This window comes from Schistocerca nitens, chromosome 2 (assembly GCF_023898315.1).
Source record: "Schistocerca nitens isolate TAMUIC-IGC-003100 chromosome 2, iqSchNite1.1, whole genome shotgun sequence".
NCBI lineage: Eukaryota > Metazoa > Arthropoda > Insecta > Orthoptera > Acrididae > Schistocerca > Schistocerca nitens.
The window spans coordinates 340,901,544-340,920,006 of record NC_064615.1 but is presented as its reverse complement, the minus strand read 5'-3'; the positions used below and the strand labels follow the sequence as shown (position 1 = coordinate 340,920,006).

Genomic DNA, 18,463 nt, shown 5'->3' with positions numbered 1-18,463 from the left:
CAGCTCCCATTCCCCAACCCCCTTCTCCCTCCTCATCCTATCTAGCTCCTGTGCGTTTTTCAACTGCACCTGAAGGGGAGAGATCTTACGCTCCTGCTGCTCTATCAACTTACTCTTGCTACATAACCTGCAGTTCCAGGAGAGGATCTCACCAGAATGCCCACTGGCTTCCCCACTGCATTCCCCCCAGTGAAAATACTTCGAACAAGTCTCACACCGCAATCCACTACTCACGAACCTACGGCAAAGCCGACACTTCCCACTCATGGTAAAATTTTACTTTTTCTAAGTTCCGCTACTACAATAAGAAGATGTTAAAAACCTAACTACAATAATCACAAACTTACTCTACAAGGGAAGTAACTACTATTATTAACAGTATTAATATACAACAAATGTGAATATAACAAAAGACTAATACAGAAAGAGAATCAAACGTCTAATGACACAGTAACGAAGCTGAAAACAGTTCCCAAAAGGTTCTTCTGAAATTAATTCACAAGAAAACACAAAAAAACACCGGTTGAAGACTACTGAGTTCCTAAATAAACCACTATACACAAACAATTCGTTAGGGAATTCAATATTCCACGATCCACAGTGCCAAAAGAGTGTCGAGAATACCAAATTTCAGACATTACCTCTCATCACAGACAACGAGTGGACTGCAGATGGTCATGTTCGGCTGTATGGAGCCCATTTGCAGCCATTCATGGACTTCATGTTCCCAAACGACGAATTTTTATGAATGACAATACGCCTTGTCACCGGGCCACAATTGTTGGCGATTGGTTTGAAGAACATTCTGGACTATTAGAGTGAATGATTTGGCCACCCCAGTCGCCCGGGATGAATTCCAGAGAACGCCTATGGGACTTAATAGAGAGGTCAGTTCCTGCACAAAATCCTGCACCGACAGTACTTTCGCAATTATGGATGGATGTAGAGGCAGAATGGCTCAATATTTCTGCTGGGAACATCCAATGACTTTTTAAATCCGTGTCACGTCGTGTTGCTGCACTACCCCCGGCGAAAGGAGGTCCAACAGGTTATTAGGAGGTATCCTATGCCTTTTCTCACCTCAGTGTTTTACAAGAACGACAAAGGAAAAAAAACATTAGTCTCGTAATTTCTATTTATGGGTTGTGGTGTAAGGCATGTTTCCGTATCTAACATTTTACCTCCTAAAGACCATGACCTGGTCGTGACGACATCTCGCCGCTGCCAAATGGCCGACCAAAGACCGCGCAGTCACCTGTTATGAAGCTTGTACTGCATACAAGTTAGCATCGTTTGCTTTATTCACTGCTGTAGCCCACTACTTGTCAAACTTGACTCCTTCTTGAAACTTCCTGGCAGATTAAAACTGTGTGCCCGACCGAGACTCGAACTCGGGACCTTTGCCTTTCGCGGGCAAGTGTTCTACCAACTGAGCTACCGAAGCACGACTCACGCCCGGTACTCACAGCTTTACTTCTGCCAGTACCTCGTCTCCTACCTTCCAAACTTTACAGAAGCTCTCCTGCGAACCATGCAGAACTAGCACTCCTGAAAGAAAGGATATTGCGGAGACATGGCTTAGCCACAGCCTGGGGGTTGTTTCCAGAATGAGATTTTCACTCTGCAGCGGAGTGTGCGCTGATATGAAACTTCCTGGCAGATTAAAACTGTGTGCCCGACCGAGACTCGAACTCGGGACCTTTGCCTTTCGCGGGCAAGTGCTCTACCAACTGAGCTACCGAAGCACGACTCACGCCCGGTACTCACAGCTTTACTTCTGCCAGTACCTCGTCTCCTACCTTCCAAACTTTACAGAAGCTCTCCTGCGAACCATGCAGAACTAGCACTCCTGAAAGAAAGGATATTGCGGAGACATGGCTTAGCCACAGAAGTAAAGCTGTGAGTACCGGGCGTGAGTCGTGCTTCGGTAGCTCAGTTGGTAGAGCACTTGCCCGCGAAAGGCAAAGGTCCCGAGTTCGAGTCTCGGTCGGGCACACAGTTTTAATCTGCCAGGAAGTTTCATATCAGCGCACACTCCGCTGCAGAGTGAAAATCTCATTCTTGACTCCTTCTTCTTTTCAATTAAAGTTGTTTTGTATTTTTTTTAAATTTATATGCTTATAAAACATAAATCACCAAAGATGTAAATGCCAGCTGTGAAAACTAGCCTTTTTTGAAGATTAATTTGTCTCGTCCACTTGCTTACCCGTGGTCGGTGACCCTATACATCATGCGTCGTTTTACGACTTCCAGTGCCACTTTGCACTTCGCAGAGCCCGCACAAGTGAAACAGTGCTCTGAGCAATACCAAACTCGTGGCTTACACTCGTGACATTCAAGGACGTGGCCAAGATTTTGTCAAAGAAGAAGGGTAGGAGGAATTCGTTAAAGGGGACCTTAAAAAGACATGTTTTTCATTCAATCTGAAATTTTCCCTAAAGAACGATAAACCGTTTCATTCGACAATGGCTGGTGAGGCCGAGCGGTTCTAGGCGCTTCAGTCTGGAACCGCGCGACCTCTACGGTCGCAGGTTCGAATCCTGCCTCGGGCATTGATGTGTGTGATGTCCTTAGTATGGTTAGGTTTAAGTAGTTCTAAGTTCTAGGGGACTGATAACCTCCGATGTTAAGTCCCATAGTGCTCAGAGCCATTTTTTATTCGACAAGTATCTCGGAGTTTTCACCAAGCGGAGATATGATCTCGTTATTTAGGAGTTCTGTATTTTGGCAAATCACTAAGAAGCAGTCATGCTCCAATCTTCCTTCACCCTTACAGGTCATTTTACACTCTTCTTTTTCGGTTTTGATTTAAGCTGAAGAAGTGATTAGGAATGCTGGAGCGCTTACTTTTTGCGACACCGTGATTATTACAGATTTTGGAGTAAAGATATTTTTTTTCAATAGAGAAGCTACAACAATTTTTGGTGGCGAAAGTACAAAGGATATGGAATTATTCAGCCTTACACTTTCCCAAATTTTCTTATTTAAGTATGAATCTACCACTTCTTACAGTGTAAGAAAGATAATTTTCTGCATTAAAGAATGTCCTAGCAGACAAATACATGAGCCTAAATGTAGAGAATTTGGATTATTATTTATTTATTATGTGCCTTTTAATGCTGGGAGTCTCCGAAGAGACACTCGGCCCGCCTTCGATGCAGCTATTTTCATCTAACTAAAGGGGCTACATCTTTAAGGGAAATGGAATCTGCCAAGGAAGGAAGGTATTCGGAAGGAATTGGTTGTGGCCTATAATAAGCTACCAAACCTGGTATTTACCTAAACTGACAATGGGAAACCACAGAAAATCATTTTCAAATCACTTCGCCTCCAGAATCCAAGGACTGTTAGCTCAGCAGCTGAACGTGCAGAGCTACCTCAGGTCAGTGGAGAATTTGGAAAAACTGGTTGTTGTACACTGTTTCAAAATAAAATAAAATGCATCACAACAAAAGATTGAATTCCGACATTGCATGTTTTCCCTTTAGCTGTGCATGTTTCATCATTTAATAGTGCACGAATGCATGCGTATTTTAAGATTTAATTGTGCATGGAGTTGCTGGCTTCAGTTATTATACACTAAAGAGCCAAAGAAACTGGTACACCTGCCTAATGTCGTGTAGGTCCCCGCGAGCACGCTGAAGTACCGCAACACGACGTAGCATGGACTCGACCAATATCTGAAGTAGTGTTGGAGGGAATTGACACCATGAATCCTGAGGGCTTTCCATAAATCCGTAAGAGTGTACGGGTTGGAGATCTCTTCTGAACAGCACGTTGCAAGGCATCCCAGATATGCTCAATAATGTTCGTGCCTGGGGAGTTTGGTGGCCAGCGGAAGTGTTTAAACTCAGAAGAATGTTCCTGGAGCCACTATGTAGCAATTCTGGACGTGTGGGGTGTCGCATCGTCCTGCCGGAATTGTCCGTCGGAATGCACAATGGACATGAATGGATGCAGGTGATCAGACAGGATGCTTATGGACAGTCGTGGGCAAAACGAGCGAGACCCCTCGCCTTTTCGTTATGCTGATCCGCACAGCTTTAAAGTCTGCTACGAAGGCTACACAGCATAACAGGCAAGGCGACGAAGTGCTACCAACATACTACGCACAGGCGTGAAATTGAAAAACCATCCGAACTTTGTCAAACTGTTTTTAATCATGTGTAAGACTATATTAATGCTGATTAGTGTGTCAAACACAACACGTAAATATAAGATATAAATGAAAGATGAAACGTTAATTAATATGAACTGTACTAATAAAAATTAATTTCAGCTTATCGAGATAACATAACTGTTTTAGTAAGACAAAGTACCCCAGATCGTTACGAATTAGCAAAATGTTATGCGCATTAGGCCGCGAAACGGTGTGTGTCAACGTTCAGACCAGTCATACTGCATTACCGTTGCTGACCTACCATGAAAGTGTCGAAATTTAGCAATGCATGAAGATTCATACCGAAATTCAGCTAAAAATCATTCAGTGTCACACTTAAGTCAATTCGATTATTGACTGAAGCGGAAAAAGTAGGCAGCAACAAGTGTGAAATTTGTAGAATTCACATTGACATCCTCAGGGCGCCAGTACAGAATGAAGGTAGCAATAAAACGTATTGGGGGCGCGAGAATTTCTTAAAATTGCTTTACTGATAGTCTATCTGCCTCCACCGAGATTAAAACCGAAAACAGACCACACCTCCCTTGCAGCAGCAAACACCTTTCACTACGCTAATAGACAACCCAGGTAAACAGCCCTCTATTATTACCCCAGACATGAATAAGCCGACAATTTCGCAATGAAAATTGCAAAAGGATCTGCAGTTTCTGTAGCATAGAGCTTTCTGGACTCAAAAACATGAATTTTCTACATTTATGTCACCGCTTCTGTGACAATCATTCGGGATGTTAATCGAAATAACAAAATACTGTTATTAGCAAGTACATTTAGTAGGATAATCCTGCACCACCCCAGGAAATAAACGGCGACATAGCTGCAAACGTATTCTACAATGACAAACTGCCTATTGGCTTCTGTCTCGGGTTCTTCGGCCGACGTTCATCTAATGATTTTTCTGACGTTTCGCCAGCACGAGTGGCTGGCATTGTCAAAGCTTCACACTCCATTGCCGGTGGTGAACTGGAGCCGAGCTCGCGGGCGCAGGCTATATGTACCTGGCGCGCCAACGTCCGAGGGCTTCTCCGCGGTCATTTCCGGTGCGGTTCTCCTCTTGCTACCTGCGACGGTCGTTCGCTGCAGTACGGGAAGCCAGGATCCGTTGACCTTAAGGCTTTCCTCTTTCTTGTTCAAACTGTTCGCGTGTTTTTGTATTTCTACAGCTTCTCTGAACAAGCGCGTGTGATAGTGCTTCTCTACAGCCAGAACTTCCGTGTCGGCGAATTTTATTACATGGTCGGTCTCATTCAGTGCGTGCTCTGCCACGGCCGATTTCTCCACCTGCCCCAACCTGCAATGTCGCTTATGCTCTTTGATCCTGGTGTTAATGGATCGTCCAGTCATTCCGACATAAACTTTTCCGCATGTGCATGGTATGCAGTATATTCCCGACATTGCAAGTGGGTCTCTTTTCTCCTTCGCCGATCTAAGAAACTCTTTGATCTTCCTTGTCGGTTTGAAAATCGTCTTTACGCCATGTTTGCGCAATATACGGCCGATTCTGTCCGTCACTCTGGGAATGTATGGCAGAAAGGCCGTACCCGACAATTCTTTTTCCGGTTCCTTACTTCGCCGAGGTTTGGGCTCTGTTACACTTCTAATATAATTTGTGGAGTAACCATTGCTCCTCAGGACAGTTTCCAGGTGTTGCATTTCTCGTTTCAGGTGTTGCGGCTCACAAATTCGTCCTGCTCTCGTTACGAGCGTACTAATCATGCCTCTTTTCTGGCTCGGGTGGTGGTTTGACAGTTTGTGCAGGTATCGGTCCGTGTGAGTCGGTTTTCGATACACGCTGTGTCCCAGATCTTCGCCGTCCCTTGTGACCAGAACATCTAGAAATGGCAGTTTCTTGTCCTTTTCTACTTCCATGGTAAATGTTATGTTGGCATGGAGGCTGTTCAAGTGTCTTAGGAAGTCACTGAGCTGTTCTTCACCATGGCTCCACACCACGAAAGTATCATCGACGTACCTGAACCACACCTTAGGTTTGCAAGTCGCCGAGTCCAGTGCCTGTGCTTCGAATTGTTCCATGAAGAAGTTGGCCACCACTGGACTGAGAGGACTACCCATGGCGACGCCTTCCAGCTGTTCGTAGAAATCGCCATTCCACGTGAAATAGCTCGTGGTGAGACATGCATGGAAGAGCTTTCTGATGTCTAGCGGAAAAATGGAACCGATGTGCTCCAGAGCGTCACTGAGTGGCACTTTCGTAAATAACGAAACAACATCAAAGCTGACCAGGATGTCGTTTGGTGCAAGTTTCAGTTTCTTCAGCTTCTCAATGAAATGTCCTGAGTCCTTAATGTATGTGTCGGTCTTCCCCACGTGTGGCTGGAGCAGAGAGGCCAAGTGTTTTGCCAGTTTATATGTCGGTGATCCAGGAGCGCTAACGATCGGTCTCAGTGGAACGTTGTTCTTATGGATCTTGGGTAATCCATACAGCCGAGGTGGTAGGGCTTCTGTGTTGCGCAGGTTTCTCTGTATGTCCGCCGGCAGAGAAGACGCCTTGATTAATCGATTCGTATTCCGTGTGATACGTTGCGTCGGATCTGCGCTTAGTTTTCGGTACGTCGTCGGATCTAATAGGTCTCGGATCTTTTGCTCATAATCTTCGGTCTTCATTACGACGGTCGCATTCCCCTTATCGGCAGGCAGTACCAATATACTCTTGTCGGCGTTGAGATTCTTAATGGCTTGTACCTCTTCTTTCTTCAGGTTGCAAGCTGGTGGTTTTGCTCGGCGCAGTATCCTGGCTGTTTCCGTGCGTATTTCCTCTGCCCTTTCACAAGGAAGGGTACGAATGGCTGCTTCGGTGTTGGCAATGATGTCCTCCATAGGTATAGTTCTCGGGATGATAGCGAAATTCCCTCCTTTTTGAAGAACAGACACTTCCTCTTCGGTCAATTGTCGTTCAGCGAGGTTGACCACTGTGTGTGACATGTCGGGAGTCGCCTTGTCGGTGTGCTTTCGGCATCTTTCAAACTTTTTCTTCTGTCGATCGGTGCAGCGCTCGAGTTCGTTCTGCATGCTCCTGTGAGTGATGCTGTCAATCTTGTCCCAGTCGTCTCGATGCATTCTGCTACTTAGTTGATAGAAAAGGCAGTTTGTCAACAAGTGGCCACGAAAGCCTCAACAATTTTGTATTACGCCTCTACGGGGAGGAGATTTGCAGATTGTACCGACGCCTTGACCAACGACGGAAGAAGAAAGCGCGACTGATGTCCTCTCTCGCCTTTCTGTCACGTTGCCGAGATGAATGTGCTACACCGAAGTTCTTGAGATGTAAGCGCCTATTCACCACCGCCCAAGCACATCGTATCTACGACAGAATGGAACGAGCTTTTCTTCGTGAGCGAATACATACAACACGGAGAGACTTGGCAAGAACGGATCAGGAACTTCTGGACCTTTTCTATCAACTAAGTAGCAGAATGCATCTAGACGACTGGAACAAGATTGACAGCATCACTCACAGGAGCATGCAGAACGAACTCGAGCGCTGCACCGATCGACAGAAGAAAAAGTTTGAAACATGCCGGAAGCACACCGACAAGGCGACTCCCGACATGTCACACACAGTGGTCAACCTCGCTGAACGACAATTGACCGAAGAGGAAGTGTCTGTTCTTCAAAAAGGAGGGAATTTCGCTATCATCCCGAGAACTATACCTATGGAGGACATCATTGCCAACACCGAAGCAGCCATTCGTACCCTTCCTTGTGAAAGGGTAGAGGAAATACGCACGGAAACAGCCAGGATACTGCGCCGAGCAAAACCACCAGCTTGCAACCTGAAGAAAGAAGAGGTACAAGCCATTAAGAATCTCAACGCCGACAAGAGTATATTGGTACTGCCTGCCGATAAGGGGAATGCGACCGTCGTAATGAAGACCGAAGATTATGAGCAAAAGATCCGAGACCTATTAGATCCGACGACGTTCCGAAAACTAAGCGCAGATGCGACGCAACGTATCACACGGAATACGAATCGATTAATCAAGGCGTCTTCTCTGCCGGCGGACATACAGAGAAACCTGCGCAACACAGAAGCCCTACCACCTCGGCTGTATGGATTACCCAAGATCCATAAGAACAACGTTCCACTGAGACCGATCGTTAGCGCTCCTGGATCACCGACATATAAACTGGCAAAACACTTGGCCTCTCTGCTCCAGCCACACGTGGGGAAGACCGACACATACATTAAGGACTCAGGACATTTCATTGAGAAGCTGAAGAAACTGAAACTTGCACCAAACGACATCCTGGTCAGCTTTGATGTTGTTTCGTTATTTACGAAAGTGCCACTCAGTGACGCTCTGGAGCACATCGGTTCCATTTTTCCGCTAGACATCAGAAAGCTCTTCCATGCATGTCTCACCACGAGCTATTTCACGTGGAATGGCGATTTCTACGAACAGCTGGAAGGCGTCGCCATGGGTAGTCCTCTCAGTCCAGTGGTGGCCAACTTCTTCATGGAACAATTCGAAGCACAGGCACTGGACTCGGCGACTTGCAAACCTAAGGTGTGGTTCAGGTACGTCGATGATACTTTCGTGGTGTGGAGCCATGGTGAAGAACAGCTCAGTGACTTCCTAAGACACTTGAACAGCCTCCATGCCAACATAACATTTACCATGGAAGTAGAAAAGGACAAGAAACTGCCATTTCTAGATGTTCTGGTCACAAGGGACGGCGAAGATCTGGGACACAGCGTGTATCGAAAACCGACTCACACGGACCGATACCTGCACAAACTGTCAAACCACCACCCGAGCCAGAAAAGAGGCATGATTAGTACGCTCGTAACGAGAGCAGGACGAATTTGTGAGCCGCAACACCTGAAACGAGAAATGCAACACCTGGAAACTGTCCTGAGGAGCAATGGTTACTCCACAAATTATATTAGAAGTGTAACAGAGCCCAAACCTCGGCGAAGTAAGGAACCGGAAAAAGAATTGTCGGGTACGGCCTTTCTGCCATACATTCCCAGAGTGACGGACAGAATCGGCCGTATATTGCGCAAACATGGCGTAAAGACGATTTTCAAACCGACAAGGAAGATCAAAGAGTTTCTTAGATCGGCGAAGGAGAAAAGAGACCCACTTGCAGTGTCGGGAATATACTGCATACCATGCACATGCGGAAAAGTTTATGTCGGAATGACTGGACGATCCATTAACACCAGGATCAAAGAGCATAAGCGACGTTGCAGGTTGGGGCAGGTGGAGAAATCGGCCGTGGCAGAGCACGCACTGAATGAGACCGACCATGTAATAAAATTCGCCGACACGGAAGTTCTGGCTGTAGAGAAGCACTATCACACGCGCTTGTTCAGAGAAGCTGTAGAAATACAAAAACACGCGAACAGTTTGAACAAGAAAGAGGAAAGCCTTAAGGTCAACGGATCCTGGCTTCCCGTACTGCAGCGAACGACCGTCGCAGGTAGCAAGAGGAGAACCGCACCGGAAATGACCGCGGAGAAGCCCTCGGACGTTGGCGCGCCAGGTACATATAGCCTGCGCCCGCGAGCTCGGCTCCAGTTCACCACCGGCAATGGAGTGTGAAGCTTTGACAATGCCAGCCACTCGTGCTGGCGAAACGTCAGAAAAATCATTAGATGAACGTCGGCCGAAGAACCCGAGACAGAAGCCAATAGGCAGTTTGTCAACAAGTGGCCACGAAAGCCTCAACAATTTTGTAGTATTCTACAATGTTTCGAATTCTCCATTACACTAGCCACAGCCAGAAACCGTTCATTAGCCGAAGTGTTTCTTAAGCTAGCTAACAATGGGAATGGTCGCACTTCTAAAACGCGGTGGCATTAATACTGGGATCTAAATTACCACGTGTATAGGCAAATGATTTTTTTTTTTTTTGCATTCCTGTAAATGTGATTTGAATCGAAAGCGTAGCTACGATTAATATGCTGATGTATCGACTGTAACTAGAAAATTTGAATAAAGAGTAGGGGGAATTTGTTATGCGGCCCTCATCTTCAGTAACTGTAGTAGCTAGTTTCGTTGTTAGGATTTCGTTACCTAAATCGGTATAAATGGAACCCTACTAGTCTCACTTTCTTGACCGTCTATCTGTCTACCCAACGCTTAAAACCCTTTTACCTCGAGTACGGGTAGACATAATAAGCGGAAATGTTTCACACTTCCTGCGGTATACGGTCTCTTGGTGGTGTAAAAAAGTGAGCTTCTATGTCAACGCAATCTAAAGACATGGCCGTTTATGTAAAGAAAATTTACGCGAAAGATCAAAAAATGGCTCTAAGAACTATGCGACCAAACTGCTTAGGTCATCAGTCCCCTAAACCTAGAACTACTTAAACCTACCTAACCTAAGGACATCACACACATCCATGCCCGAGGTAGGATTCCAACCTGCGACTGAAGCAGCTGCGAGGTTTGTGACTGAAGCGCCTAGAACCGCTCGGCCACCGCACCCGACAAAACCTTTTTCACCTCATGTATAATGATAATATGTACTGTCTAGTGAGGATAAATTGTATTCGCCAGCAACTCAGATCGTTTGATCAAGGAAGTTTTACGAAGCTACATTCAAATTTTGTTCGAAGCCGTCTGCAATATCCACTTATAAACACCCTAGGAACGTCGTATGCGATATCCACTCCTGAAGACGCTGGCAGATACTGCAGTACCACAACAAGTAGTAATTAATTTATTGTTATTGGTCCATGCATGACACTTTATTCCAGTATCAATTTAACGCACCTAGGTGTTGTCTATGGCTGAAAATAATGAACAAAAAATAAATAAACAGCAAACAACTTCGATGTTCAAATCAAATGTAACTCACTTGTAGCACATTACAACATAGTTTCGTTGTTACATCTACATGACTACATCTACAGGATTTCTTTGCAATCCAGACTTATTTGCCTGGCTGAGGGTTCATCGAACCACCTTCGGACTATTTCTCTACCGTCGCACTCTTTAACAGAATGCGGGAAAAAGGGCCACTTAAATCTTTTCTTACGAACCCTGAATTACATTATTACTGTGTAAGTTCCCGAGGAAATAATGTTTTGGCATTCAGAACACATGTTGGTGATTGAAATTTCGTGCAAAGATCTCACGGCAACGAAAAACGCTTTTGTTTTCATGAATATCACCCCAACTCGCTTATCAAATCTAGGACTCTCTCTCCCCTATTTCGTGACATTGCAAATCGTGCTTCCATTCCTTGGACGTTTTTGGCGTGCACCGTCAATCACGTCTGTCCAGGATCCCATACCGCGCGGAAAAACTATAGCAGTGGACGGACAAACGTAGTGTAGGCAGTGTTTTCACAAGACCTGTTGCGTATTCTTGGCGTGCGGACAATAAAACGCAGTCTTTCGTTTGCCTTCCCCGCAAAAGTATGTTTGCGATCGTTCCAGTTTAAGTTTTACTGGGAACTGAGACGAATAGACAGCATTTCGACTTGTGTTTTGTCATGTAACCGAAAGTTAATTATTGTTAATGGACGCAGCTTCTCTGTTTAATGTATTCCTCATTCAACAGAGTACACTCTTCGTACACCACACGTAACTGTTTCAAAGTATTAAATTGTTTCTGATGTCACCAAGTTGCAGTGGTCATCTAAACTTACAGACACACAGATTTTTCAGAAGCGATGCCGGAAAACACAGTTCGCTTAAATTCAAGTCGAGTATTCTTTCTTCGACCAACTTCAATGCAAACTACGTGTATTTGATCATTCCTGTGAAAGCAGGTGCACTAAACTGATGCAGCATTAAAGAATATATTTTTATGGAATCTTCCCTTGAAGTGATTTCTCTGTTTATATTTACAAGTTGCGAGCATTTTGAATTTTTTCGGGAAAATTTCAACCTACCTGTCAAAATAAACATCACGCGGTTGGCTAAGTGGAGCACACTTGGGCGGAATAATTTTTACGGTGCAAATGCATGCTTGTCTTTCATGTACTAAGATTTGATCATAAAGTGTCCGATCATTCTGCTCTCCCCACGAATCAATAGTGTAAAGATATTTTTCTTGTCCCACGTACAGAACAATGATAGATTTCAAGAACTCTTTGCACAGCTCTTTGATGAACTTCCTGTTTTCGAACAGCTCACAATTACATTTTCTTAATTTATGAGACAAGTCATCAACTATTTTTGAACAATCTGGCTAAATTTTCCGGAGTAGTCTTTCATACATAAGAAAACGCAAGGGAATATCTTTTCTGACACAGATATAGAGTACTAACAATGACCAATCTTGTTCAAGTCGGTTTTCGTTCGTGGTTATACTGTACGTCGATTGGATCTGGCAGCCGCTTTGATTGGTATTAATTACATAAGCGAAGTCAAAATTAGGTATGCGCACTTTCGTCTGTATGTGGAATCCTTCCACAGCAGTTAATAATTTCTCTATTTTGGAATAATTTTGTATTAAGTCTGCTATTAAATGATATTCTGTAGGACGGAACTGAAAAAAAAAGGAAAGGTATACACCCAAGGTTTGAACCGACACCGACAGAGTGAAAGCCGCGAGCCTTAGCCCTATGCACTACGCATGCTCGATTGAAACATACTTAACGTTACGAGTATAGGGTATATTCATAAAACTTCAACATTGATTTTCTCAGAAACTACTAGCCAGCTACTCAGGATAGGTCTCTCTACAACATATCTAAGACTCATCAAAATCCGTGATCAACAAGTCTGATGGTCCCCTTGTTAGAAAAGGGGATGAGGCAGAGGGTGGAGGATGGAGGGGGGAAGGTGGGGGGGAGGGAGAGAGGGAGGGAGGGAGGGAGAGCGGGAGGGAGGAAGGGGGAGAGAGAGAGAGAGAGAGAGAGAGAGAGAGAGAGAGAGTGGGAAGGAAGGGGGAGGTGCTCTTTTTAAGCGGCAGACCGACCGACGTGGGGTAATTGGTACAATACTGGGAGCAGGGGCGGATCCAGGATCCCGGTCGCGGGGGGGGGGGGGGGGTGGGGGGGGGGGGCGGGGGGCAAATTTTTTGGTACCTGCCTTCCAAAAAATTAATTAAAGCATTAATACTCTATAAACGCGCTGCTTTTAGTTTAATTGTGTAGGCTATCGCTATGTGTTAAGTGTGTTTAATGAAATAACTTACTGCATTACCTAAAGAATATTCTTCAAATACGACACGTGCACTTGAAAAACTCCGTGTTTGTCTGCTAATGTAAAATAATCTATAAAAATGCTAATGTTCGTTTCCATTCTTAAATCTTCGAAATTAGTTCACCAATTGCTTTCATATGACATAATGTTGCCATCGAATTCGCGCATGTGTTTATACGCAGCAATGACGATACGACTGCGAAAAGTTGTAATAGGGTATTTGGCTATGTTCAGGAAATCATCTTATATTGTTAATTACGTGAGTATCTGTTTGAATCTGCTGACCGCAACATTTATATTCTTACTGTATGAGAGAATGGATTGTGAATGAATCCATACACGTTATTTTCGTATACATTATTACATTTGGATAATTAATGTTTGTTCACATTCCGCATCAAAGTGAGAAGAAAGCCAAAATGGGGGAGAAACGTTTATCCAGATCGAAAACGTGCAATTGCAGAATAAAAGGGAGTGTCGTAAGGTTCTCACTATTTGCAACTAATGAGAATATTTTCAAGTATTCCTTCGGTGTTCATCGCTTAATTATCAACACCATCTCTTTGCAAATTGCCACTAGAAACAAAATCTTACCTACGCACTGCAGGGAAAGTGCTAAAAAAGGGACACAGATCGCTCATGCCACAGCGAATATTATCATTTTATTCGTAAGTATAGTTGTTTCTTCTGTAGTTTATTCACTGAATGGAAGAGGCTTCAAGGTCTCTTTTTGAATTGTTACATCAAACTGTGTGCCATTGTTTACATCTTTGACTTCAAGTAAAACATACTAGACAGGCCCGACGTAATCAGCCCCTAAAGCACTCGGAAAAAAAAGATCAGAAGTAAACCCTCTGCTCCATCTGTAGTGGATTTAGTGTATTTCAAACTTCCTTGATAAGCAACTTCACTTAGAATATCTTTAAATTCTTTCAGTTTTATGGTTTTCATATAACTCACCCTAGTAGTAACAAATTTAACCATCAAGAAATAGGACCTCTTCTCTTGTACTTCTGACAGCAGTGGAGTGACATTTGTGTCCACATATGCTGGCAGCTGGCAGTGGATATAGGAGCGTGGGCAGTGAGCCACCTGGAGGAAGTGTCCACAGACGGGGTGGCAGCGCTGGGATCGGCGCGCCAGCCCCCGGGGGCGGTCCTGCTGCCCACGACAGCACTGCTGCTGCGGCTGCAGCCGCCTCCGGCCAGGCAACTACTGGATGCGGGCGCGCTCGTCGCCCTAGGATCGGACTTCAACCCCAACGCGCACTGTTACGCCATGGTAAGTCAAGGTCTAACACACACAGTAATCACAACACAGATTGCTGTGATAATTGCACTCTAATACGAAAAAAAAAGCGCCACGAAGAGTTATGCGTATTGGTCACAAATTGATATTCGTACAGCTGTCTACAGAAAATGCAAAACTGTATACTTTGTTGACCGACAGATGAATGTGTGAAGCTGCAGGGCAATTTCACCACACATTAGCAAGGACAGTAAACAGGGGGCATGTCGATATTGACCGCGCGGTTTGAGTCGCCATATCACGGATTGCGTGGTCCCTCCCACTGGAGATTCGAGTCCTCCCTCGGGCATGGGCGTGTGTGTTGTTCTTAGCATAAGTTAGTTTAGTAATGTGTAAGTCTAGGGACCAATGACCTCGGCAGTTTGGTCCCTTAGGAATTCACACGCAGCTGAACATGTCGATACTAGGGCATAAAGTCTGTGAATTTCATTCCGTAGACTCAGTTGGACAGTAACTATGCCCCACAGATAGGTGTGTGAACAATAGATGGAGATGTCAGCATTGGTAAGAGGAGGTGTAATTGGGCTCAGAGAAGCTAATTGGAGTAATCAACAAATCACTCGACATTTGGATAGGAGCAATACCACTACTCGATGACGTTAGCAGGAATGGTGAACCTTGGCCAAACACAGCATCAATAAGGAAGCGGTCGACCTAGAAAGAAGACAGAGAGGCATTCAGAGCCCCAAATTCATCATTGTCAATTATCTGACATGCAACTGGTTCTTCAGCGACCACAAGGACCACTAACAGGCGTCTCACACAAAGGGGACTGAGCTCACAGCGCTACTTACCATTGACCTTTGCATACCAATAAACCTGTCTACTATGGCATCAGGCATGTTTGGCTTGTAATCTCATTGACTGGAGTAAAATTGTCTTCAGTGATGAATCCTGATCTGAACTGAGCCCCAGTGACCAGCAAAGATGTGTCTGGAAATTCACCAGCCAGTGGAGGGCATGCCAGTCTGCATGTTGCCTGCCATATAGCCCGACAACCACGTGTGAAGGTCTGGAATGTCATTTCTTTTCATGGCACATTCTCTTTGCTTGTCATCTGCAGCATCCTTACAGCACAGCACTGCGTCAATGATGTTATATGCCCAATTTTTTTTCCCTTCATGGCAAGCCATCATCGGCTTACATTTCAGCAAGATAAAGCCTGCCTGCACACGGAGAGAGTTTGTCCTGCTTGTCTTTGTGCTTACCAAAGCCTACCTTGGCCAATTAAGCATTATGGGCAGAGTCCTCCAACCAGCTCAGGGTTTTGACTATCTAACACACCAATTGTCAGAATTTAGCATGATATCTCTTAGAAGCACATCCAACAATTCTAGCAACCAATGATAAGCCAAACTACTTGCTGTATGGCAGGCGACAGGCAGGTTAGTATGCCATCTGGTGGTTGGGGCGCCTCCAAACACACCTTTGCTAGTCACTGTGGCTCACTTCGATGCACTACTTGCTGACGAAAGGTAGCGAGTTCGAGTCTCGGTCCGACACACAGACTCAATTTGTCAAGAAGTTTTATATCCTCTGCAGAGTGAAAATTTCATTCTGGTTTGTAAAATACAATGCCTGACAAAAAACATGAAGCCATCGGGAGATGAGAAGGAAATGAAATGAAACTTTATCAGTTGAGAGCGTATGTCATGTTATTTCAGTGATTACAGAATCGTGCCAATTTACAAACAACTTGGAAATATGAGCTCACTTATCACCATGACATTGTACCCCCTCTGCCCTGGATGCACGCAGTGATCTGAGGCAAGATGGCCCACAACTATTGTAATTGGACCTTGTTATCGTATGTACTGGCACTAGGACGATGTTCATGTCTGAACTAATTGCACATGTGAGCTATTAGGCACAGATCTTGGGGTCTTGCTGGCCACAGGAGTACCTCAGCATCACACAAACAGTTCGCAAAGACACATGTCATGTGTTCATGAGCACTGTCCTGTTGAAAAGTGGCACCACTATACTGTCGCACGAGAAACTCGTGGGGACGCAGGATGTCTGTGACGTAATATTGTGCCACCAGAGTTCCCTCAGTCATTACCAGCTTTACCTGAAATCATACTTGATAGCTCCCCACTCAATGACACCAGGAGTAACACCACTGTGTTTCTCCAAATATTGCAAGAATGAGACTTCTTACTTCTTCCCAGGTCATCATCACACTCACCGACGACAGTCACCCAGGGTAATGCAGAACAGTGATTTATTGCTGAACACTCTGTGATGCCATTCATCAGCTGTCCATTTTTCTGGTAACCATATGCAGCCATACATGTTATGATATTAATGGTAATTTATGAATGTGATGGTGTTTCCTGGTGTCCTACTGCTAGTCTCTGACCAATGACTTGTGGTGTCAGCTGACAGAGTGTTGCAGGGAATTCATTACTTGTTCTCAGATGTCAGATGCAGATGTGAAGAGGTAACGATGTCTGGCACACTCGTTTGACCTATACTTGAGTATTGGTCATCAGTGTGGGATCTGTACCAGATCGGGTTGACGGAGGAGATAGAGAAGATCAAAAGAAGAGCGGCGCGTTTCGTCACAGGGTTATTTGGTAACCGTGATAGCGTTACGGAGATGTTTAGCAAACTCAGGTGGCCAACTCTGCAAGAGAGGCGCTCTGCATCACGGTGTAGCTTGCTCGCCAGGTTTCGAGAGGGTGCGTTTCTGGATGAGGTATCGAATATATTGCTTCCCCCTACTTATACCTCCCGAGGAGATCACGAATGTAAAATTAGAGAGATTCGAGCGCGCATGGAGGCGACAGGAACAGAAAATGGAGGTAATGACAGTGGCACGTAAAGTGCCCTCTGCCACACACCGTTGGGTGGCTTGCGGAGTATAAATGCAGATGTTGATGTAGAATACGGCCATCATCTTTTGTCGTGGTCGGAACGACCTACTGTAACCTTGACAATGAGTACATCTACCCCGATATTCATATGCAGTCCAACATCATGCCACTGTTACATCTGAATACTCCACTGATCTGGATACTGTGTGATTCAAAAGCCAGCCAAATGAGTGCCCACAATGAAGCCTCTTTCAAACTCTATCGTCTGACGATGTTGATGCTTCTTATAGATGCTACCAGGCCTGGTAACAACACTAATGCGCTATGGTGGTGATTCTACCTGTCACAGAGAATTGCAACTCTACTCATTTACAAGCCCACTGATGATGTGTACATCTACAAACTTACAATGAAATATGGAAATGTCTTTTGGTTGCTTCACTTTGTCAGACAGAGTCAAATTAAAAGGCTCAGAACCCATTAGTGGAGGAACATACCTCCAAGTTACAACGTATTTGTAGAAAAATATTTGCAAAGCTATTTTTGCCTTTCCATCTTGCCCCAATTTTTCTGTCAATGAGATACTTATCTGATTTAACAAAAAATAAAATAAACTAAAAAAAAGAAGTTACTTTCTTTTTACATAGATCCAATATTTTTTAAATATCTTCATCTTTTTGCACTTTGTTTGTGTGACATTTCTGTGATTGCCTGTTCTTATTATGAAAGCCACTTTGTTTGCCACATAATAATTTTGCATGGATTCTGTTTATTTGTAAATTCTTACACTTCGCTCTATTTCCCAACACATGAATAATTTTATTTAATCAAATCAATTCATCTTCAAAAGATGACAGTGTTAAAGATTCTTATGATTGTGGCTCTGCTGCACCTGACTTTGATGTAGCAATAACTGTGTGATTTGTTTCATTGGTGTGTTTACATCATGACAGTTCTTTCTACAGTGACAGTTGTGATAGTGTTCATAGACTGGATTGTCTTCACCTAAATAAATGCTGAAATGTAATACCT

General features: G+C 44.5%; 1 protein-coding gene across 1 annotated transcript in view; it reads left to right on the top strand.

Annotated features, from left to right (window-relative positions):
• LOC126236141 (probable imidazolonepropionase) overlaps positions 1-18,463 on the top strand; it is a 195,099-nt gene that overhangs the window by 139,377 nt on the left and 37,259 nt on the right. Inside the window, exon 7 of the mRNA XM_049945223.1 lies at positions 14,361-14,585. Coding sequence (XP_049801180.1) covers positions 14,361-14,585 — 225 coding nt within the window. The remainder of the gene's footprint in view (positions 1-14,360; positions 14,586-18,463) is intronic.